This window comes from Amphiura filiformis, chromosome 20 (genome assembly GCF_039555335.1).
Source record: "Amphiura filiformis chromosome 20, Afil_fr2py, whole genome shotgun sequence".
NCBI classification, from domain to species: Eukaryota; Metazoa; Echinodermata; class Ophiuroidea; order Amphilepidida; family Amphiuridae; genus Amphiura; species Amphiura filiformis.
Window position 1 is genome coordinate 19,905,173 of NC_092647.1, and position 18,024 is coordinate 19,923,196.

At 36.3% G+C, this 18,024-nt stretch overlaps 1 protein-coding gene across 1 annotated transcript; it reads right to left on the bottom strand.

Annotated features, from left to right (window-relative positions):
• Positions 1–274: 274 nt before the first annotated feature.
• On the bottom strand, positions 275–12,491 carry LOC140141901 (uncharacterized). The gene is made up of 6 exons (XM_072163778.1): positions 12,437–12,491; positions 11,739–12,231; positions 6,234–6,605; positions 2,955–3,206; positions 2,782–2,858; positions 275–1,049 (listed from the first exon to the last, which is right to left on the bottom strand). The coding sequence occupies exons 1-6, from the start codon at positions 12,471–12,473 to the stop codon at positions 799–801; spliced, it is 1,482 nt and encodes a 493-aa protein (XP_072019879.1). The 5' UTR covers positions 12,474–12,491; the 3' UTR covers positions 275–798.
• Positions 12,492–18,024: the final 5,533 nt, after the last annotated feature.

An 18,024-nucleotide genomic window follows, 5' to 3' on the forward strand; every position in this document is an offset into this window, starting at 1 on the left:
TACGGGACAATCATACACACATCAAAAGATCGAATCATAGCACGACCGATGGAGTGACACGCATTGGCCACATCCGCAATATAGTAAATTCCAATATTCTTTGCTTTACCTCAGTTTTTCAGCATAAAATTAAAAGGGGACATATCTGATAATAAAAGCTAACATTTTATGGCAAAGAAATGCTAATCTTTTTAGTTTGGAAATGTTACAATATGGCTTTAAGCAAACAGCAAATGCCATTTTATAAAGTGATAAATCAAGAAAGAAATTGGTATATTGTATCAATTTGATTGATTGTTTAAACATATCATCATGTCATAAATAACATGACTCAGTTCAATGAATAAATACCATAATATCAACAATTATTATTTCTGGACACAGGAAAATGGCATCGTAATAAAAAACATGTATTTCTACAGCAACTGCAAATTTCTTAATGTCATTTCTATTCAATTTCATTTAGTTTTGAAAACAGAGTTAAGCAATCTTTTTTTTTTAAACCACTGGTGCCCTGGATTGTTGTGGAGTTTATTTTGAAACTTCACTAAAATTGAATAAATTTGGAAAAAAAAGGGTGACCAAAAGGGATTCTTTGGCTTGCAAATTTGTAGGTCCAGCAATATGGAGATGATTCTTTGTGATAGCGTATAAACATGATTATGTGTTCGATTCGAATAAACAACAAGTTGAAATGAAAATTAGGATTACAAAATAAACAAAAATATCAGGGATGACAGAAATGTGGTGTTGGTACTACAAAAAAAGTACAACAGAACATATGTTATATTATATTCACTAGCTGGCACTTAAGAGACATTCCATCTTTAAATTTTTGCCCAATCTTTGATTCCTGTGATTAATAACGGTCTGGTTTCCATATGCAATATCTGTATCTTGAGCATTTCCCTTTGGAGAAGAAGGGTGAGAAGGAGGATTTACTGGTGATGTATTTGGCAATGGTTCAGTAGTAGCAGGTCCGCATTCAGCATATTCTTCATCACCTGAAGATTGAGCCTCATTAGTAATGGTGGCTTGAGATTTGTTGTCTGGAAAAAGAACAAAAACACAACATTAATGGTTAGCCTCAAAAAAAGACATTTTATGGTCCTAAAATAAAGCATCAACAATTACAATCATTGGTGTTCAATTTTACCATCTTACCAATTTGGACATGGTTTTTAAAAAGTTAGAACTGTCAAGCTTTCATCAGGAGTAGCTCTGACTTCTTCAGGACATAGATCCCAAGAATGAGACATGTAGACCGCCCCTTGCCTACTGATGGCTCTGAAAAGAGCCGTTCACTGAAGACTGCCCCTCGACAACAGAGAACAAGCAGATCTCACCTATCTGCTAATTTTTAAAAAGGTTTTGGTGGCTCTGAAAATAGCCGTTCACTGAAGACTGCCCCTTGTCTACAGAAACAAGCAGACCTTGTCTATTTCATCATTTACAGTAAATATTGGTACAATGCCTCATTTCAAATATATAGTTTTAGTTTTGGTTTTGGTTTTGGTCACGTGGTTTCCTATTGTCCTGCCTAACCACTTGAATCATAAGATATCAAACTCATTGTTTCTACCTTTTGTTTAAAACCGAACATTTGTGTCAGTCAGTTTCGGTTTTGGTTTCAGTTTCTTATAAGTGGTGTGGATCGTAAAATTATTTGATTTGAAGTTACCTACTCTTAAGTATACAAAAGAAATGTTTAAATTTCGCAGTGCAATATTCACGAGCAGAGAAGTCGAACAAAGCAGTCTACATTTGAAAGCATTGATTTAGATTGAAAGCATTGACTTGAGACTACAAATTAGCCTAAGCTGATTTCACTGTGAAAATATATAGACCATCGAAATATTTCCACAGACATTACAATAGGCACTTGACAGATTATGACTTCAGTGTTATAAACACTATTATACACAACTCTATTTATGTGCATGTCGCATGAAGGAAGATCAATATCATAGAAAGCTGGTTTAAACTAACTTTTATTCAATTTATTTATTGGAGAATAGAGAGAGAGAGAGAGATAGAAGAGATTGCCAGGGAAAGAGGGTATGTGTGTGTGAGGGGAGGGGGGTAGGGTAAGGGAGAAAGAGAAACAGAGGGAGAGAGCATTGGAAGTGGGAAGGAAAGGAGGGGAGAGGAGGGCTCAAGAGTGGAGTGGAATAATAGGGAAGAGTCGATGTCGAGTGTGGGGAGGGGGAGGAGGAGGTTATATATAGGTGGCGGAGGGAACATAGGTAAGAGGTATGGGTTGTGCTTGCCGGGGAATAATCTAATTCACAATCAAATCATCTACATCATCATGCATCGTTTATATTTCAGACAAATAAACAAAACACCCCCACCCCCACCCCTCAATATATGCACATGATGTCTATGCATAACTTATCAAACGAATCTCGAACTCGGTGTAATTTTATGGTGTCATGGAAGTGTGCCACATACGGCAGAGAGCATCAAAAGTCGTCAGCGTTGATAGATATCGATAATGAAAATGTTAGCACAATAGGCTATTATATACGTATGGTTATAGGCCATTATACTTTTGATTATATATACCCTCTTGTGTCCTCCCAGCACAAGTGTTATGATTGCATACCAGTTCATCTCCACATTTTAATCCCTTGATTTTTGGTTTCTGAACAATAGAGAAACCAAAACTATATATTTGAAATGAGGGAATGTGCTGGTAAACTGAAAGGGAAGGAAAGGGTACATAAGTTATAGTGGAAACTGTATGGACAGTGGGCATCCCTACTTATAGGTACTTACCAGTAGGCTGTGCTTGGTTATCCAATTTGGGGTCAGTCACTTTTTCATAGCTTTCTGAATCTGAATCTTTTCTGCTTCTACAGAATTAAGACATATATATAAGGCTATAGGTAATAGGTATCGTTATATATTACTGTTTAGGTAAATCAAATTTAGCTATGAATAATGCTTACAGCTTCTGGTCATGATGTATTTCAATTGCAGTATCATCATATTGTTCCTCCACTGGATTATTTGGATTTTGCGTCACTTCAATTCCTGTATCATCGTATTGTTGTTCCTCTGGGTTATTTGAATATTCCGCTGTATCTGGTAGATAAGTAGAGTACGAGGATATACCTATATCAGCATATTCCTCCTCCTCTGAGTTATTTGAATCTTCTGCCGTATCTGGAGAGGATACTACTTGTTCTGGTTTCTTTTTTCTGAAATATAATTGTGTAAAAATATTAGTAAATAAATAAGTAAGTCTACACAAAGGAAAAGATCACTACAGAAAGATAATCAATAAAATATACTAAAGCTAGCTTCAGACTCCGTGTATTATGCGTACAATATTGTAACATATCTACGTTATTTAATCTATTGCCATTCTATTTCAGTAATGTTTAAGTTCTAACGAATGTTTGATGACGAAAAATCGATAATATGTTACATGTAATATCTAGTAGAAATATATTATCGATTTTACGTCATCAAACATTCGTTAGAACTTAAACATTACTGGAAATAGAATGGCAATAGATTAAACAACGTAGATATGTTGCATACAATATTGTACGTACAATAAAAGTCTGAATACTGCTTAAGGGAAGGGAAGTGGTCATTAACTTGATATTCTTAGAAAAACTACACTTCTTTTCAGTTTATTAATAGTTTAGCAGCAAATGTTGGTACTACTATAATAAATAAAATAATCTGACAATTGGTGCTTAAGGGGTTGTTTGGAATGACAGGTGAGTCAGGGGTCAAAAACAAAATTTTTACCTTTTTGACCTCAGCACATGTGTATGTATGATCTGCCATACAAAAATTAAAAAAACAATACCTCAAAGTATCATTTTTAATGTTTTTGTCATAATCACGCTTTTCTACAAATTTCATCTGTTTGTACCGGGCGTGTCTGTTGCCAGGTAGGCCTACATGACAGCATAGACACACGCTTACAACCTTGAATAATAATACAGAATGACGTTATATTCTTCTTAACCTATCTTAGAACTGCCTATTATTTCAATTGTTATACTGTTCTGGTTGGTTTATTGCATATACTGTATAGAAATTATGCAATATGACGTCGAGCATGACAGAGTCATCTTCATTCAAATAAAATTCAGGTACCCGTAAGGTACCACGGAGCAATTCGGACGATAATACAATAAAACAGATGAAAGGTATGAATGGTTGTGGAATCGAATTGCAGACCTGTCCCTCTGTCACCTTAGAACTGCATCTCGTAGGCAATGGTAGGTAATAAACCAACCGGAACGATATAACAATTGAAATAACAGCATGTCTTGGTCTCAATTCAAGATGTGCAATTTGGACACACCTACTGTTGGCTGATTTATACTTCAACAGTTCCTCAAAGTGATATCAGAAAAGCCACTATCTCATTGTTCATTGGCCCGCAGTATGCGCCGTCCCGGGCACTCAACTTTAGAATTGATGGGTATATGTGCCTACATTTTGTACAAGCGTCGCGAAGTAGGCGCATATCAGTACAAAACGTTGGGTTTTTTTTTTAATAAAAAAAGGGTCAATTATGTACAATCAAAATGAAAAAGGGGTCATTGGGTATAATATTTTGAAAACTGAAGGTGCCTGGTCATTGGGTATAGTCGGCTTCAAAAGAGGGGCATATATTGACAGGCACATACCGTCACCTCTAAAGTTGATGCCCCCCGGGTGCTCGCATTATATTTTGTTCATGGCTCGGCTTTTAAAACTCCCACACATCACAATAAGGCTATTGAAAAGTGTATAGAATAGCTAATGATAGACTGGTCCCTGCGATTAGTCAGCGGACCCGAAATGACAATATAGTAAACACATCGAGTTTATAACACAAGTGACAGTAGTCGTGAATTATGGAGGGTTTCATTGAACTTCTACCAGCAAAATATGGAATAATACTAACACAAGACACCAATCGAGATGATGATACCAGCCATAATGGAAGGCTTGTATTTGACCTTCTTATGAATCCAATTTCGTGGCGAGAAGTTAAAAAGGTAATGTATATTTGAAGAAATTTGGGTTCAAAAATTCCGTATCAGCTCGTATCATCAATTCCGTAAATATGGCGTATAGAGGCACAACTTGACAATAAACTGAACTATTTAAACGTAAAGGACGCACTGGATACACATAAATTTGTGTTTCCTTGCTGGCGGAATAGTTGTAAAACTCTTTTTTGTCAAAAAAGTTGGACAATTTATGAATTATGATTGGCAAAATAGCGAAAGGAAATAGACTTTTCCAACCATGTAAAACTACACTGGGTTGTTGACATGGTCGACATACATTAAGACATACGCATGTTCCTAAAGTAGGAGGTAAGTACTATAATTAATTGTTTAAAGTGCTCAACATACCAGCAAAAAGTCATAGGGTCATCAGAGTACAGGGACTTTGTGAAATACTGGGTACAAAAATAAAGTCGTGAGCCGATATGCAACATCAAATATAAAAGCCGATTTACATAATTTCCCATGACCTTACAGAAGTGATCGTGCTCAAATATAAAACTATAGAGTTTGGTCCTTGATATGCACCATCAATTGTGTACTTGTGATCAATATTGCTAGGCAAACAATCACAGCAAACATGCCAAAATCCTCCCATTTCTCCTCCATTTACACACATATAAACCCATCCCTTAAAGGAAATGAACGCTGTGCATTTTGTAAAGATATTCAAATGTATTGCTGGGCTTGGTCACCCACCTTTTGGATGGCATCTGAGAGCACATCAGACAAAATACAATTTTATATGAAAATTTTGACCTTTCGTATTCGTGGATTTAGGGTTTCTCTACCGGAAGTCAATTTGTGCCAAAATTCCTTCCCACAATGCGACATGCGTATTGCATAACAAAGGAGATGGATTAACCTCCGAACTGTATCTATTGTTATGCAAAATGCTTATTGCATTGTGGGAAGGAATTTCGGCACAAAATGACTTCCGGTAGAGAAACCCTAAATCCGCGTATTGAAGATATGCATTAAGTTTCATAAAAGACCTAGAAATTGTTAAATGTAAATTTGTAATAATTTGCCATAAAATTTGTATTTATCAAAATTATTTGACATCAGAAGGACATTCCTCATAATCGAAATGCAATTTGGTGTGTCTGGTGTCCTCTCAGGTCCCACAAGAAATACTGTGTAAAGGTGGGTGACTGAGCCTTTAAGTCAAACTTAATTAGGAATAAAAAAAAATATGCTTACAGCTCCTGGTAGTTTGGTATATCTTTGTCAGCTCCTAGACTTTGATAACCCATATTGTCATGATGTATTTCAATTCCTGTTTCGTCATATTGTTCCTCCATTTGATTATTTAAATTTGGCGTCATTTCAATTCCTGTATCATCATATTGCTGCTCCTCTAAATTATTTGAATCTTCCGCCATGTCTGGTAAATAAGTGGAATACGGGGATATTCCTATATCAGCATATTGTGTCTCGTTTAGTGGCTGATCTGGAGCTTGTTTGATGTTTTGTCTATGACAGAACAGTAGCTTCCCAATAAAGACCAGTACTAGTAACAGAAGTGATGTTCCAACACCGATACCTACACCAATTGTTATACCATTGGTGGATCTAAGATAACAAAAATATATATAAACAAGAAATAATTTGTATAAAGTAATTGTAACTTATATTTCATTAGGATTTGTCACTAAGGTCATCGTAATTAAATCCTGTGTCTCAAAGCTGCTGCGCGCGTTAATAAAATCGTGGGCGTAGTCCTCTTTGAAAATCAAAGAAATTCATTTTTTCAATGTCTTTTTATTTTTTTAAACAAAAAGTCAAAAATAAAACTCAAAATTTGTATTCGATCATAAGTTTCAGATTTTTTTGCAAATATTGGACACGAAAACAATAAAAGAGAAGAATAATAGTTTGTAGCAGTGAGTGACTCTATTTGTCTACTATTCCAACATTCCAACACATTGGGTAATTTTTGCATAAAATTCTTGTCCGAAACTCTGTACTGACACATACAAAAATAAACATAAAAAATATACAATTAAAAAAAATGCATTCCGCATTAGGTTTTCAATTTCTTACAAGCTTTGAGACACAGGATTTAATTAAGATGGTCTAATATCAATGAGGTTCCCCATGATATCATTCTTCGTTATATGCTCATATAACGGCAGCGGCAGGCGTAGCAAAGGCGTATAAAAGTGGGGGCGCCCAATAGACGGACCCAATATGACACAGAAAGAAAGTAATAAAATGGCCGCAAAGCGGGCATTCCGTCGCGCTTGCGCGATGCAGGGGGTGTCTGAGGGAGGATGTGCCGCCCTCAGAAGTTAGAAACTTTTGCAAAATGAAGACCCAATTGAAGCGATTTGTTGGACCATTTTAGCGCTGTTGGAGTGTAAAACTTTAGTTTGAAAAAGCCGAAAATTTGTGAAATGGACGTTCCTTGAAGCTGTTCGCGCGAATTTCGTGGACAAGTTTTCCCTATTTATTGTAGGCCTATAAATTGTCTTGAGACATCAGGAAAACACAACAAAGCGAAGATTTAGACTCAGCATTGCCCAAACGATCATGAGGACCATTTAATAAGAGCTTATTATCCATTAAACAATTTTAGATATAAATATTATTAAGATAAATAATGATACAATTTCATAGAAATTAAGCCATAAACATAAATTGAGATATTTAACGACAGCAAGCATTTTCAAATTATTTATCTTGCAACAAATTATTTAAATACAAGTATTATTGGAAAAATGTGTACAAGCCAACCAACCATATAGAATGGACACACAAAAGTTGACTTCTGTATCACATTTAACCAAAATAATTTATGTTAAGCCAAATACAGATCTTTGGATCAACCCGAGAGGATTGGATTGGAAAACCACATTTTAAATACAATTAAATTTAATTAATTAAATAATTAGGCATCTCCAAAAGAAGAAATAATGCCAGCCCAAATAATGAACATTTCAGTTATAATTAATATATCAATAAGGCAAAATAATCTGCTGACAAATACATCAAGTCACTATAGATACTCCACAAACTCTGAAACATTAATTACATTACTTAAAGCGTAGTAGAACTCCATACAAAGCATTCATTTCCCATTAAAAGCGCAGTAGAAAGTGGAGACAATCTACCGACAAGTCTCGTCAGGTATTGACCAGACTCCATACAAGTCCATACAAAGCGCGGTAGAAAGTGGAGACAATCTACCTACGAGAGATTCCTCAGGATTTGAAGAAACTCCATACAAAGCATTCATTTCCCATTAAGAGCGCAGTAGAAAGTGGAGACAATCTACCGACAAGTCTCGTCAGGTATTGACCAGACTCCATACAAGTCCATACAAAGCGCAGTAGAAAGTGGAGACAATCTACCTACGAGATTCCTCAGGATTTGAAGAAACTCCATACAAAGCATTCATTTCCCATTAAGAGCGCAGTAGAAAGTGGAGACAATCTACCGACAAGTCTCGTCAGGTATTGACCAGACTCCATACAAGTCCATACAAAGCGCAGTAGAAAGTGGAGACAATCTACCTACGAGAGATTCCTCAGGATTTGAAGAAACTCCATACAAAGCTTTCATTTCCCATTAAGAGCGCAGTAGAAAGTGGAGACAATCTACCGACAAGTCTCGTCAGGTATTGACCAGACTCCATACAAGTCCATACAAAGCGCAGTAGAAAGTGGAGACAATCTACCTACGAGAGATTCCTCAGGATTTGAAGAAACTCCATACAAAGCATTCATTTCCCATTAAAAGCGCAGTAGAAAGTCATGAAAGTGGGACAATCTACTGACAAGTCTCGTCAGGTATTGACCAGACTCCATACAAGTCCATACAAAGCGCAGTAGAAAGTGGAGACAATCTACCTACGAGAGATTCCTCAGGATTTGAAGAAACTCCATACAAAGCTTTAATTTCCCATTAAGAGCGCAGTAGAAAGTGGAGACAATCTACCGACAAGTCTCGTCAGGTATTGACCAGACTCCATACAAGTCCATACAAAGCGCAGTAGAAAGTGGAGACAATCTACCTACGAGAGATTCCTCAGGATTTGAAGAAACTCCATACAAAGCATTCATTTCCCATTAAAAGCGCAGTAGAAAGTCATGAAAGTGGGACAATCTACCGACAAGTCTCGTCAGGAATTGACCAGACTCCATACAAAGCGCAGTAGAAAGTGGAGACAATCTACAGACAAGATTCTTCAGGATTTGAAGAACCTCCATATATATCATACATATACATCATTAGCCCTCATACAGAGAGACTATACAACACATTTATATAACGTATCTAAAGCGTAAAGCGGGAGTAATTTGACAAAATTTTATTGAAGCATCTATGACATTTTTGACTTAACTGAAATACCCTTCCCAGCAAAGGGAGGGAGGGTGGGATTTTTTGGTCCTGCCTGATCGAATGGAGAAATGCAAGTGCATCACAAGAAAAGTATGGCCACAACAAAGGAATGGAAAATAGAACAGAAGACCTGATTGGTTGAATACCACTAAAGTGACAACTGAGTGGTCAAAATTGGGCTTGTTGCTAAACAACAATAACAACCATAAACTATGATCTGAATCAATAGCTTGAAAGCTTGAGGGTAGGCCAGAAACTCTGAAGTGGGCTTGAGTGGACTCAAGTGGAAATTGAGAGGATAAGCCAGATGCACATGATTGCCCAAGATCCCCTGATGCTAAGACAATCTAGTTTTTAAAAGATTTGCAACTTTTAAAAAGCGGAATTGTTTAAGAAGGTACTACACCCCTGGCCAATTTTGTGCCTATTTTTGCATTTTTCTCAAAAATTATAGCGCATTGGTGAAAAGTAAGATACGTATATTATAGGGGCAAGGACTACAACTACTGCACTGGAAATTCAGCAACTCAGGGCAAGTAGTTATTGACTTATTGATCAAATATTGGGTTTCCCTCATTTTTGACTGTAACTACACAACTGTTGTATGTGCTGAAATAAAATTTCCAGAGCAGTAGTTGTAGTCCTTGCCCCTATAATATACATATCTTGCTTGTCACCAATGTACTGTAATTTGTGAGAAAAATGCAAAAATAGGCACAAAATTGGCCAGGGGTGTAGTACCCCCTTAAAACATAAATTGGCAAATGTCGAAAGAAGAAGCAAAAATTGGCACTTGCTTGTGCACTACGCGGGTGGTGTCTGAAGGGGGATGTTCCCCCTCAGAATTAAGAAATTTTTGCAAAATAAAGACCTAATTGAAGCGATTTGGTGGACCATTTTAGCGCTATAGTATTAGTGTGTAATAGTTTGAAAAAGCCGAAAATTTGTGAAATGGGCGTTCCTTGAAGCCGTTCGCGCGAATTTCGTGGACAAGTTTTCCCTGTTATTGTAGGCCTATAAATTGGCAAATGTCGAAAGAAGAAGCGAAAATTGGCACTTGCTTGTCCACTACGCAGGGGGGTGTCTGAGAAAAGTAAGAAACTTTTGCAAAATGAAGACCTAATTGAAGCGATTTGGTGGACCATTTTAGCACTATCTGAGAAAATGTTAGTTTGAATAAGCCGAAATGACGGTCCATGATGCCTAGTCGTGGACAAGTACTTGAAATAGTTTTCCTAGTATTATTGTAGGCCTATAAATTCTGTTAAACATAGGGCCTAAACTGGCAAATGTTGAAAGCAGATGCGAAAATGGGCACTTATTTACCCACTATATGCAGGTGGTGTTTGAGGAGGGATGTTCCCCCCTTACAACTTGGGAAATTTTGCAAAATGAAGGTCCAATTAATTGAAGCCATTTTGGTGCATCATTTTTACACTGTTTAAGTTGAGACTCGCAATTAAAGCATGCATGGATCGATGTTGAAGTCAGCATAGAGTCCATCTTATCATATTGACTTTCTTGACAAAATGTGACGGGCGCGGGCCCTGCATATCGGCGGGCCGGCAGTAATTTTCACGTGCTTTTATCACGAGGACTCGCATCCCAGTCCTGGCACTATCCGCGCCGGTTGCAGATAAAGAAGCGCGATTCGCGAAATACAATTAAAAAAAAGGGGTCATTTTTCATACACATGTTCGCGAAATTAAAAAAAGGGTGCTCTTTATTCACAATCACATGTATAAATCATCGTATAGTTTCATTATTCAATTCATTTACGAATTTCAGTTTCATTCTTCCGTTTGGTGCACATCACATTAGGTCACATAAATTATACGATGCATATATACAACCGCGGGTGCCGTACATTAATTACCGCGTTTCCATCAAAAAGGGGTATATTAGAAATATTATTCGCGTTTTAGCATGTTTAGCAAAAAGAGTGGCAAAGGACAAAACATTCTCCTTTTCCCCCTTTCTTTTTCCATGGGCGCCCCAGGCGCCCCGCTTGCGACGCGCCTGGGCAGCGGGATCACTGGACAAGTGGCCAGCATCTGCTATTATTGTTTTATATCAATTTAAGTAGAAAATGTGGCAGCACACTTTAGATGAATACTCATACTGCTGCATACTATTGGTATTGCTTACAATTTACACGGTTACAGACCATGGTCTGTGTGGCACCCATTTCCGAACAATCAATTTGAAAATTTAAAAAATCCCATAGGAAAATTACCGAAAAATGGCTTGTGCCCCCTTCCAGTCCTGGTGCCCCCCCCCATAGGATGACTTACTGCTACACCACTGTAACAACCATGACAACTTGTTTATCTTAATAAAAGAGATGGAATATATATATACCTTACTGGGGAACCAGGTGCTGCAATGCTAGCAGGATTTTCTGTTGTAGAATGAATTACAGATTTAGTAGGAGTAGTGCCTGCTTCCATACCAGGCTTTAGCATACTGTTTGTCACTGGTAGTGTTCTTTCTTTGTCACTTGCAGATCCTTTGGATGTTGTTATTATATCAGTGTTCTGTCTTGAAGAAGTGGAAGGAGTCACAGTGGTAGTAGTAGGTGGTGGAGTGGGTGGTGGAATGATTTTGCACTCACAGACTACTTTATAACAGCACACTCTGTTTTGTCCTCCTCTGCCTGTGCATCCGGCATAGTCGGTGCATGTTCCCCTTATTTTATTAGGATTATCACTTAATGTGATGTTGCAAGTTACGTTATTTGCACTACTACTGCAGCACTCCCAACCATCACCACATTCTGAAGAGGTACAGGAACTAAGCATGCTAGATACACATGCAGGTTCTTGAAAAATACCAGTGTTTGGGGTAAATGCCACTAAAAATAAAAGAATAGTGAATGTTGTCACTCATTTTGCACCAACGATTTCAAATAGTTTTAATTTTGAAGTTTCTCTGTTTCATTAATGGATACATATCTAAATATTACAGGAATCAGTTTATACTCATATGTTTGTTTGTTAGCTAGTTTGTTTGTTTGCTAATTGACTAGCTTCTACATACAAAATAAAAAATAAACATACCTGGGCTTGCTAAACTGGCATCACATCTACTGTCCATTTGTTTCTCACATTGACTGCAACAAAATGAACACAAAGCTATATTTCTCATTTGAAAATAACCTAACTTAAACATGTTTGTTCCATTGATGTGTGTGTTATGTGTTTACAGACAGCCTCGGAAAGCCGATTTTGAGTTTCCTGCTGGCTGCGCCGCACTTCATTTTTGGGCCGGCACTTGAATTCATTATTGTGATTTTTCAAAAATAAAAATAAAAACTGGTAATTTTGGCCAAAAATATGATGAATGTCCATGCACTTTTAGTGAAAAAATCAAAATCAAAACATCCATTTCACTACCGGCAATTCAGTCAACTCGTTGCGATAGATTGGCACCTGATTTAAATTTTTAAAAAACTTTTTTTAAAAACTTTTCACAACCGACCATCCCAATTTCTGAAAGTGATTAGAGGACCAGCAAACAATTTATTTTTATTGGCCTTATGATGATAAAAGATGCCAATTACTTACCAGTGGTCACCTTGTGATTCTCCCGATAATGTCAGTGTTATTATCAACTGCAGGATGAATTTCCATAACCATTCCATTGTCGTACCTAATACAATTTCGAAGAGTTAAGAAATAATGAGACAGTGAAAACATAAATAATGAGAGAGGCCCACCATTATTTAATGTTTTTACTGTAAGGCAGCAACGTTCATTTCTATTATTTTACTGCAAACTTGTGTGATTAAAGAGAAACTACCACTTTTTTGCCCCATTTGGAGGTTGTTTACATCAAGGTATACTGTTCGTTATAACATGTGTACGCGTATCAACAGCACAAGTGACAGCATGTATCATGGTAAAATTGTACATCGCGTATTGCTTTGAGTAGATTCTAAACACTGTACTGCGTTCCATATGCAATCAGGATACATTTCAAATATAATGTTGACATGTTTTAACAAATCGCAGTGCATGATTCTCAATAATGGTTTGTGCGAGTAATAGAATAAAATATACAATTCACAAATACAGAACCTTATAAGGCCTACATTAAAAAAAATTCTCGCGCTCAGTGCCATGTGATAATTGATATCCTTTTGATAGCCCAATAGAGTGCTCATTACGTTTCACTACCTGGAGAGAATTGATCAAAATCAAAAATTGAGTTCCATCCTGAGGTTGGTATCTGTCAATGATTTGACCAGATCACCATGATCACAAGGATGTCATTATAGCTAGAGGCAGTATATAACACAAACGGGTCAATGAGTTACATAAAAATGACTTTGTATGGTATTCGGTTCCCAGGAAGTGAGTTTTGCTTGAGACAATTTGTGGTTAAATGTTGATCCCTCACTACAAGAGTTATTACCGTCGATTTGGTTGAAAAAGGAGGTGAGACATGGACAAATCTCTCCAGGTAACAAAACGTAATGTCATTTTGAAAGGCAGCAATATTGTAACATTTGCTGAGGAGGACAATTTTTACCTGATTGTAATGAACTAATTATTATATCCTGCAAAACATCAAGGCCTTATAAGGTTCTGTATTGGTGACAAAATCTGAGATTTGTAATAAAATTACAGAACACATGATTGAATTCCTACAATCAAAATTTTAGTCAAATTTGCATGTGGCTGAAATGTCTTCTTGTGTGTGTTGATCTATGGGGTGTTCATAACATATTACATTGAGCCGATCGATGTACAAAACAAGCCTAGTATTGGTTCAGTGGTTCTTAAGATAGCTCTTGATATTTTGAAAAAATATCACAAAACTTGGATTTTTATGTTGAAGCCTATGGCTAACATGCAGAGAAATATTTCAAAAGATATCCTGCAACCATTTTGACATCCTATATCATATCTTCAAAACCGCTTTATCAAATGAGCTCTGGGTTTCTGCAAATTGTAGGTAAAAGATGTGACTTTCACATATTTTAAGATATCACCGCTTTCATTGCAACCAGCTTTTGAAACCCTATACAATGAAATCATATCCAGTCATTAACCTCTACATACTCACCTGTGAAAGTACTCACATCATAGAACTCTTAAAAACTATTGATGACAGAGGAAAATAGATATATCTACCTTCTTTCACTTTTGTGAAACTTCTTAAAATTCTGTTACTCGAGTCTGCAACACAAACTTACCTGTACGCTCCTGCATTCAACAAACATTGGTTTTCTGCACAACAACAAATTTACTTAACTTTTGGGGTCAATTGATCAGGTTCAGTGCTGCTCCATTTCATTAATTGATTTCTATGCAAGTATTTTTGAACTTTAAGGTAACATTAAAATTGTATTAAACGGAACAGGAAGTTGTATTTTTATACTAAATGTGACCCATCATATCAAAAGGTATGATAAGAGTCCTTTTGACAAAACTGATATTTGAACATATTCTTAGAGTAAATTCCAAGTTTTAAAATGATTCCTGATTTGTGATATTTGAAGAGATACTCTTGAAGATATCACAAAAAATGAAACTTTTATTCTTATTTTCATTATATTTTGCAAGGTTATTTTGCCTGTATCTCAATAGTTATGCCAACTTTATTATTCCTTTTGATATGATGAGTCACATTTGTGCTGGTTATGGCACATTAAACTTGATTCCAAAAAGGTCTGTTAACCATTTTTTTGCTTCAATGCACTTTCAGTGATTTGTAGAAAAAGCTTGAATAGTACAGCTGCTAAACTCCCAAATTGTGAGCCATTTTGCACTTTGTGATAAAATCAAGAGATTGTTCATGTATGAAGTACAAGTTCCAAAATATATTAAAGATCTGGAGGCATTTTGGATTTGACTCCCTATTTGACATTTTTTTAAATCCTTGTGATCAAGTGAGTAATTTGGTATAATCTTCAAACAAGATTGGAGCATTTGGTAAATCCAAAATGCCTCCATGTCTTAAAATAAACTTTTGACTTTATATCTCATGTGTGGAAACTCTCCTGCTTATATCAAAAAGTGCACAATGATTCAGCTTAGCAGATGTAGAAAGAATCATTTTTTTTCATATGAAAATTGAAGAAAGCAGCAGTGCTGAAAATGCTATCTTCAGTAGATAGCAATGATATCTTCAGTAGATAGCAATGATATCTTCAGTAGATAACAATGCTATCTTCAGTAGCTAGCAATACTATCTTCAGTATAGTAATGATATCTTCAGTAGCTAGCAATGATATCTTCAGTAGATAGCAATGATATCTTCAGTAGCTAGCAATGATATCTTCAGTTGATAGCAATGCTATCTTCAGTAGCGAGCAATGATATCTTCAGTATAGCTAGCAATATCTTCAGTAGCTAGCAATGCTATCTTTAGTAGGTAGCAATGCTATCTTCAGTAGCTATCAATGATATCTTCAGTAGCTAGCAATGATATCTTCAGTTGATAGCAATGCTATCTTCAGTAGCAAGCAATGATATCTTCAGTTGATAGCAATGATATCTTCAGTAGCTAGCAATGATATCTTCAGTATAGCTAGCAATATCTTCAGTAGCTAGCAATGCTATCTTCAGTAGGTAGCAATGCTATCTTCAGTAGCTATCAATGATATCTTCAGTAGCTAGCAATGCTATCTTCAGTAGGTAGCAATGCTATCTTCAGTAGCTAGCAATACTATCTTCAGTATAGCAATATCTTCAGTAGCTAGCAATGATATCTTCAGTAGATAGCAATGATATCTTCAGTAGCTAGCAATGATATCTTCAGTAGATAGCAATGATATCTTCAGTAGATATCAATGATATCTTCAGTAGATAGCAATGATATCTTCAGTAGCTAGCAATGATATCTTCAGTTGATAGCAATGCTATCTTCAGTAGCGAGCAATGATATCTTCAGTATAGCTAGCAATATCTTCAGTAGCTAGCAATGCTATCTTCAGTAGGTAGCAATGCTATCTTCAGTAGCTATCAATGATATCTTCAGTAGCTAGCAATGCTATCTTCAGTAGGTAGCAATGCTATCTTCAGTAGCTAGCAATACTATCTTCAGTATAGCAATGATATCTTCAGTAGCTAGCAATGATATCTTCAGTAGATAGCAATGATATCTTCAGTAGCTAGCAATGATATCTTCAGTTGATAGCAATGCTATCTTCAGTAGCGAGCAATGATATCTTCAGTATAGCTAGCAATATCTTCAGTAGCTAGCAATGCTATCTTCAGTAGGTAGCAATGCTATCTTCAGTAGCTATCAATGATATCTTCAGTAGCTAGCAATGCTATCTTCAGTAGGTAGCAATGCTCTCTTCAGTAGCTATCAATGATATCTTCAGTAGCTTGCAATGATATCTTCAGTAGCTAGCAATGATATCTTTAGTAGATAGCAATGATATCTTCAGTAGCTAGCACTGCTATCTTCAGTAGCTAGCAATGATATCTTCAGTAGCTAGCAATGATATCTTCGGTAGCTAGCAATGATATCTTCAGTAGATAGCAATGATATCTTCAGTAGATAGCAATGATATCTTCTTTAGATAGCAATGCTATCTTCAGTAGCTAGCAATGCTATCTTCAGTAGATAGCAATCCGATCTTCAGTAGACAGCAATGCTATCTTCAGTAGATACCAATTGTTTTTTAAGTAGATAGCAATGCTTTCTTCAGCTGATAGCAATGATTTCTTTAGTAGACACCAATGGTATCTTCAGCAGATAGCAATGCTTTTTAAAGTAGATAGCAATGCTTCAGTAGATGGCAGTGCTATCTTATGTAGATAGGGATTATATCATCAGTGTATAAGTCACATGGTGTAATTTACATAGATTAGATTAGATTGATTTTGTTTGTGTCTTTGGGTACATGTTTGCTGTCCCCATATAGAATAACACATTAAACAGCTAAAAAGTCCAATGGGGTTTGTCTCACTTTATTTGTTATTTCTGCTTAAAATGGGCAGAACAGAGCATTTTGGATAAATAATAACCAAAATTAAAATTTGATGGAAATTGTACATTATGGCTTGAAGGGATCAGGGAATAATACGCAGCCAAAAGATCAAAGTAAGTAAGCTGCCAAAAGGCCAACTTTGTGCTTTAACCATCCTGTAGAGGGCTTACACTGACTTTCTAATCATTAGTACACCTATATTTCCCTTCATTGAGCAGTTGGAATTAATAGGTAAATTTTCACAGGAAAATTTTCTGGACACATGACACCCATGGACGCAGACATTTTAGCATTAATGGAATGTGACCCCGAGCACAGCGGGTGGTCTAACAATGTATTTGATTAGGAAGAATTCCTCCTTTGATGCAAATTAAGTAACTTGTAAAGCAAGTAAATAATATTATGATCAGAGTTTCCGTAGATAAATATTTTTTTCCGTAGGTAGATATTTTTGAAATTACGTTTTGATGATATTGTGAAGAAATTAAGATTGCATGATATTCAATCATTTTGCAATACATGAATTTCTATCGAAATTGCAGCCAAGAATACTATTCCAATTCAAAATTACTAAGACTTGAATAGCGAGGTCACCGCCGGGGGTCAGAGATCAGACTCGAGGTCACACTCACATTGATACGCATTGGTCACGTGTCCAGAAAATTTTCCCGTGAAAATATACCCATTAATGTTGACTGT

Excerpts from the sequence above, each read along its gene's own strand:
- LOC140141901 (XM_072163778.1), bottom strand. The coding sequence starts at position 12,473 with ATGGACAGTAGATGTGATGCCAGTTTAGCAAGCCCAG. Across the intron at positions 6,606-11,738 it reads GCACCTGGTTCCCCAGTAAG|ATCCACCAATGGTATAACAA; the intron begins GTATATATATAT and ends TTGTTATCTTAG. Across the intron at positions 3,207-6,233 it reads ATACCAAACTACCAGGAGCT|AAAAAAGAAACCAGAACAAG; the intron begins GTAAGCATATTT and ends ATTATATTTCAG.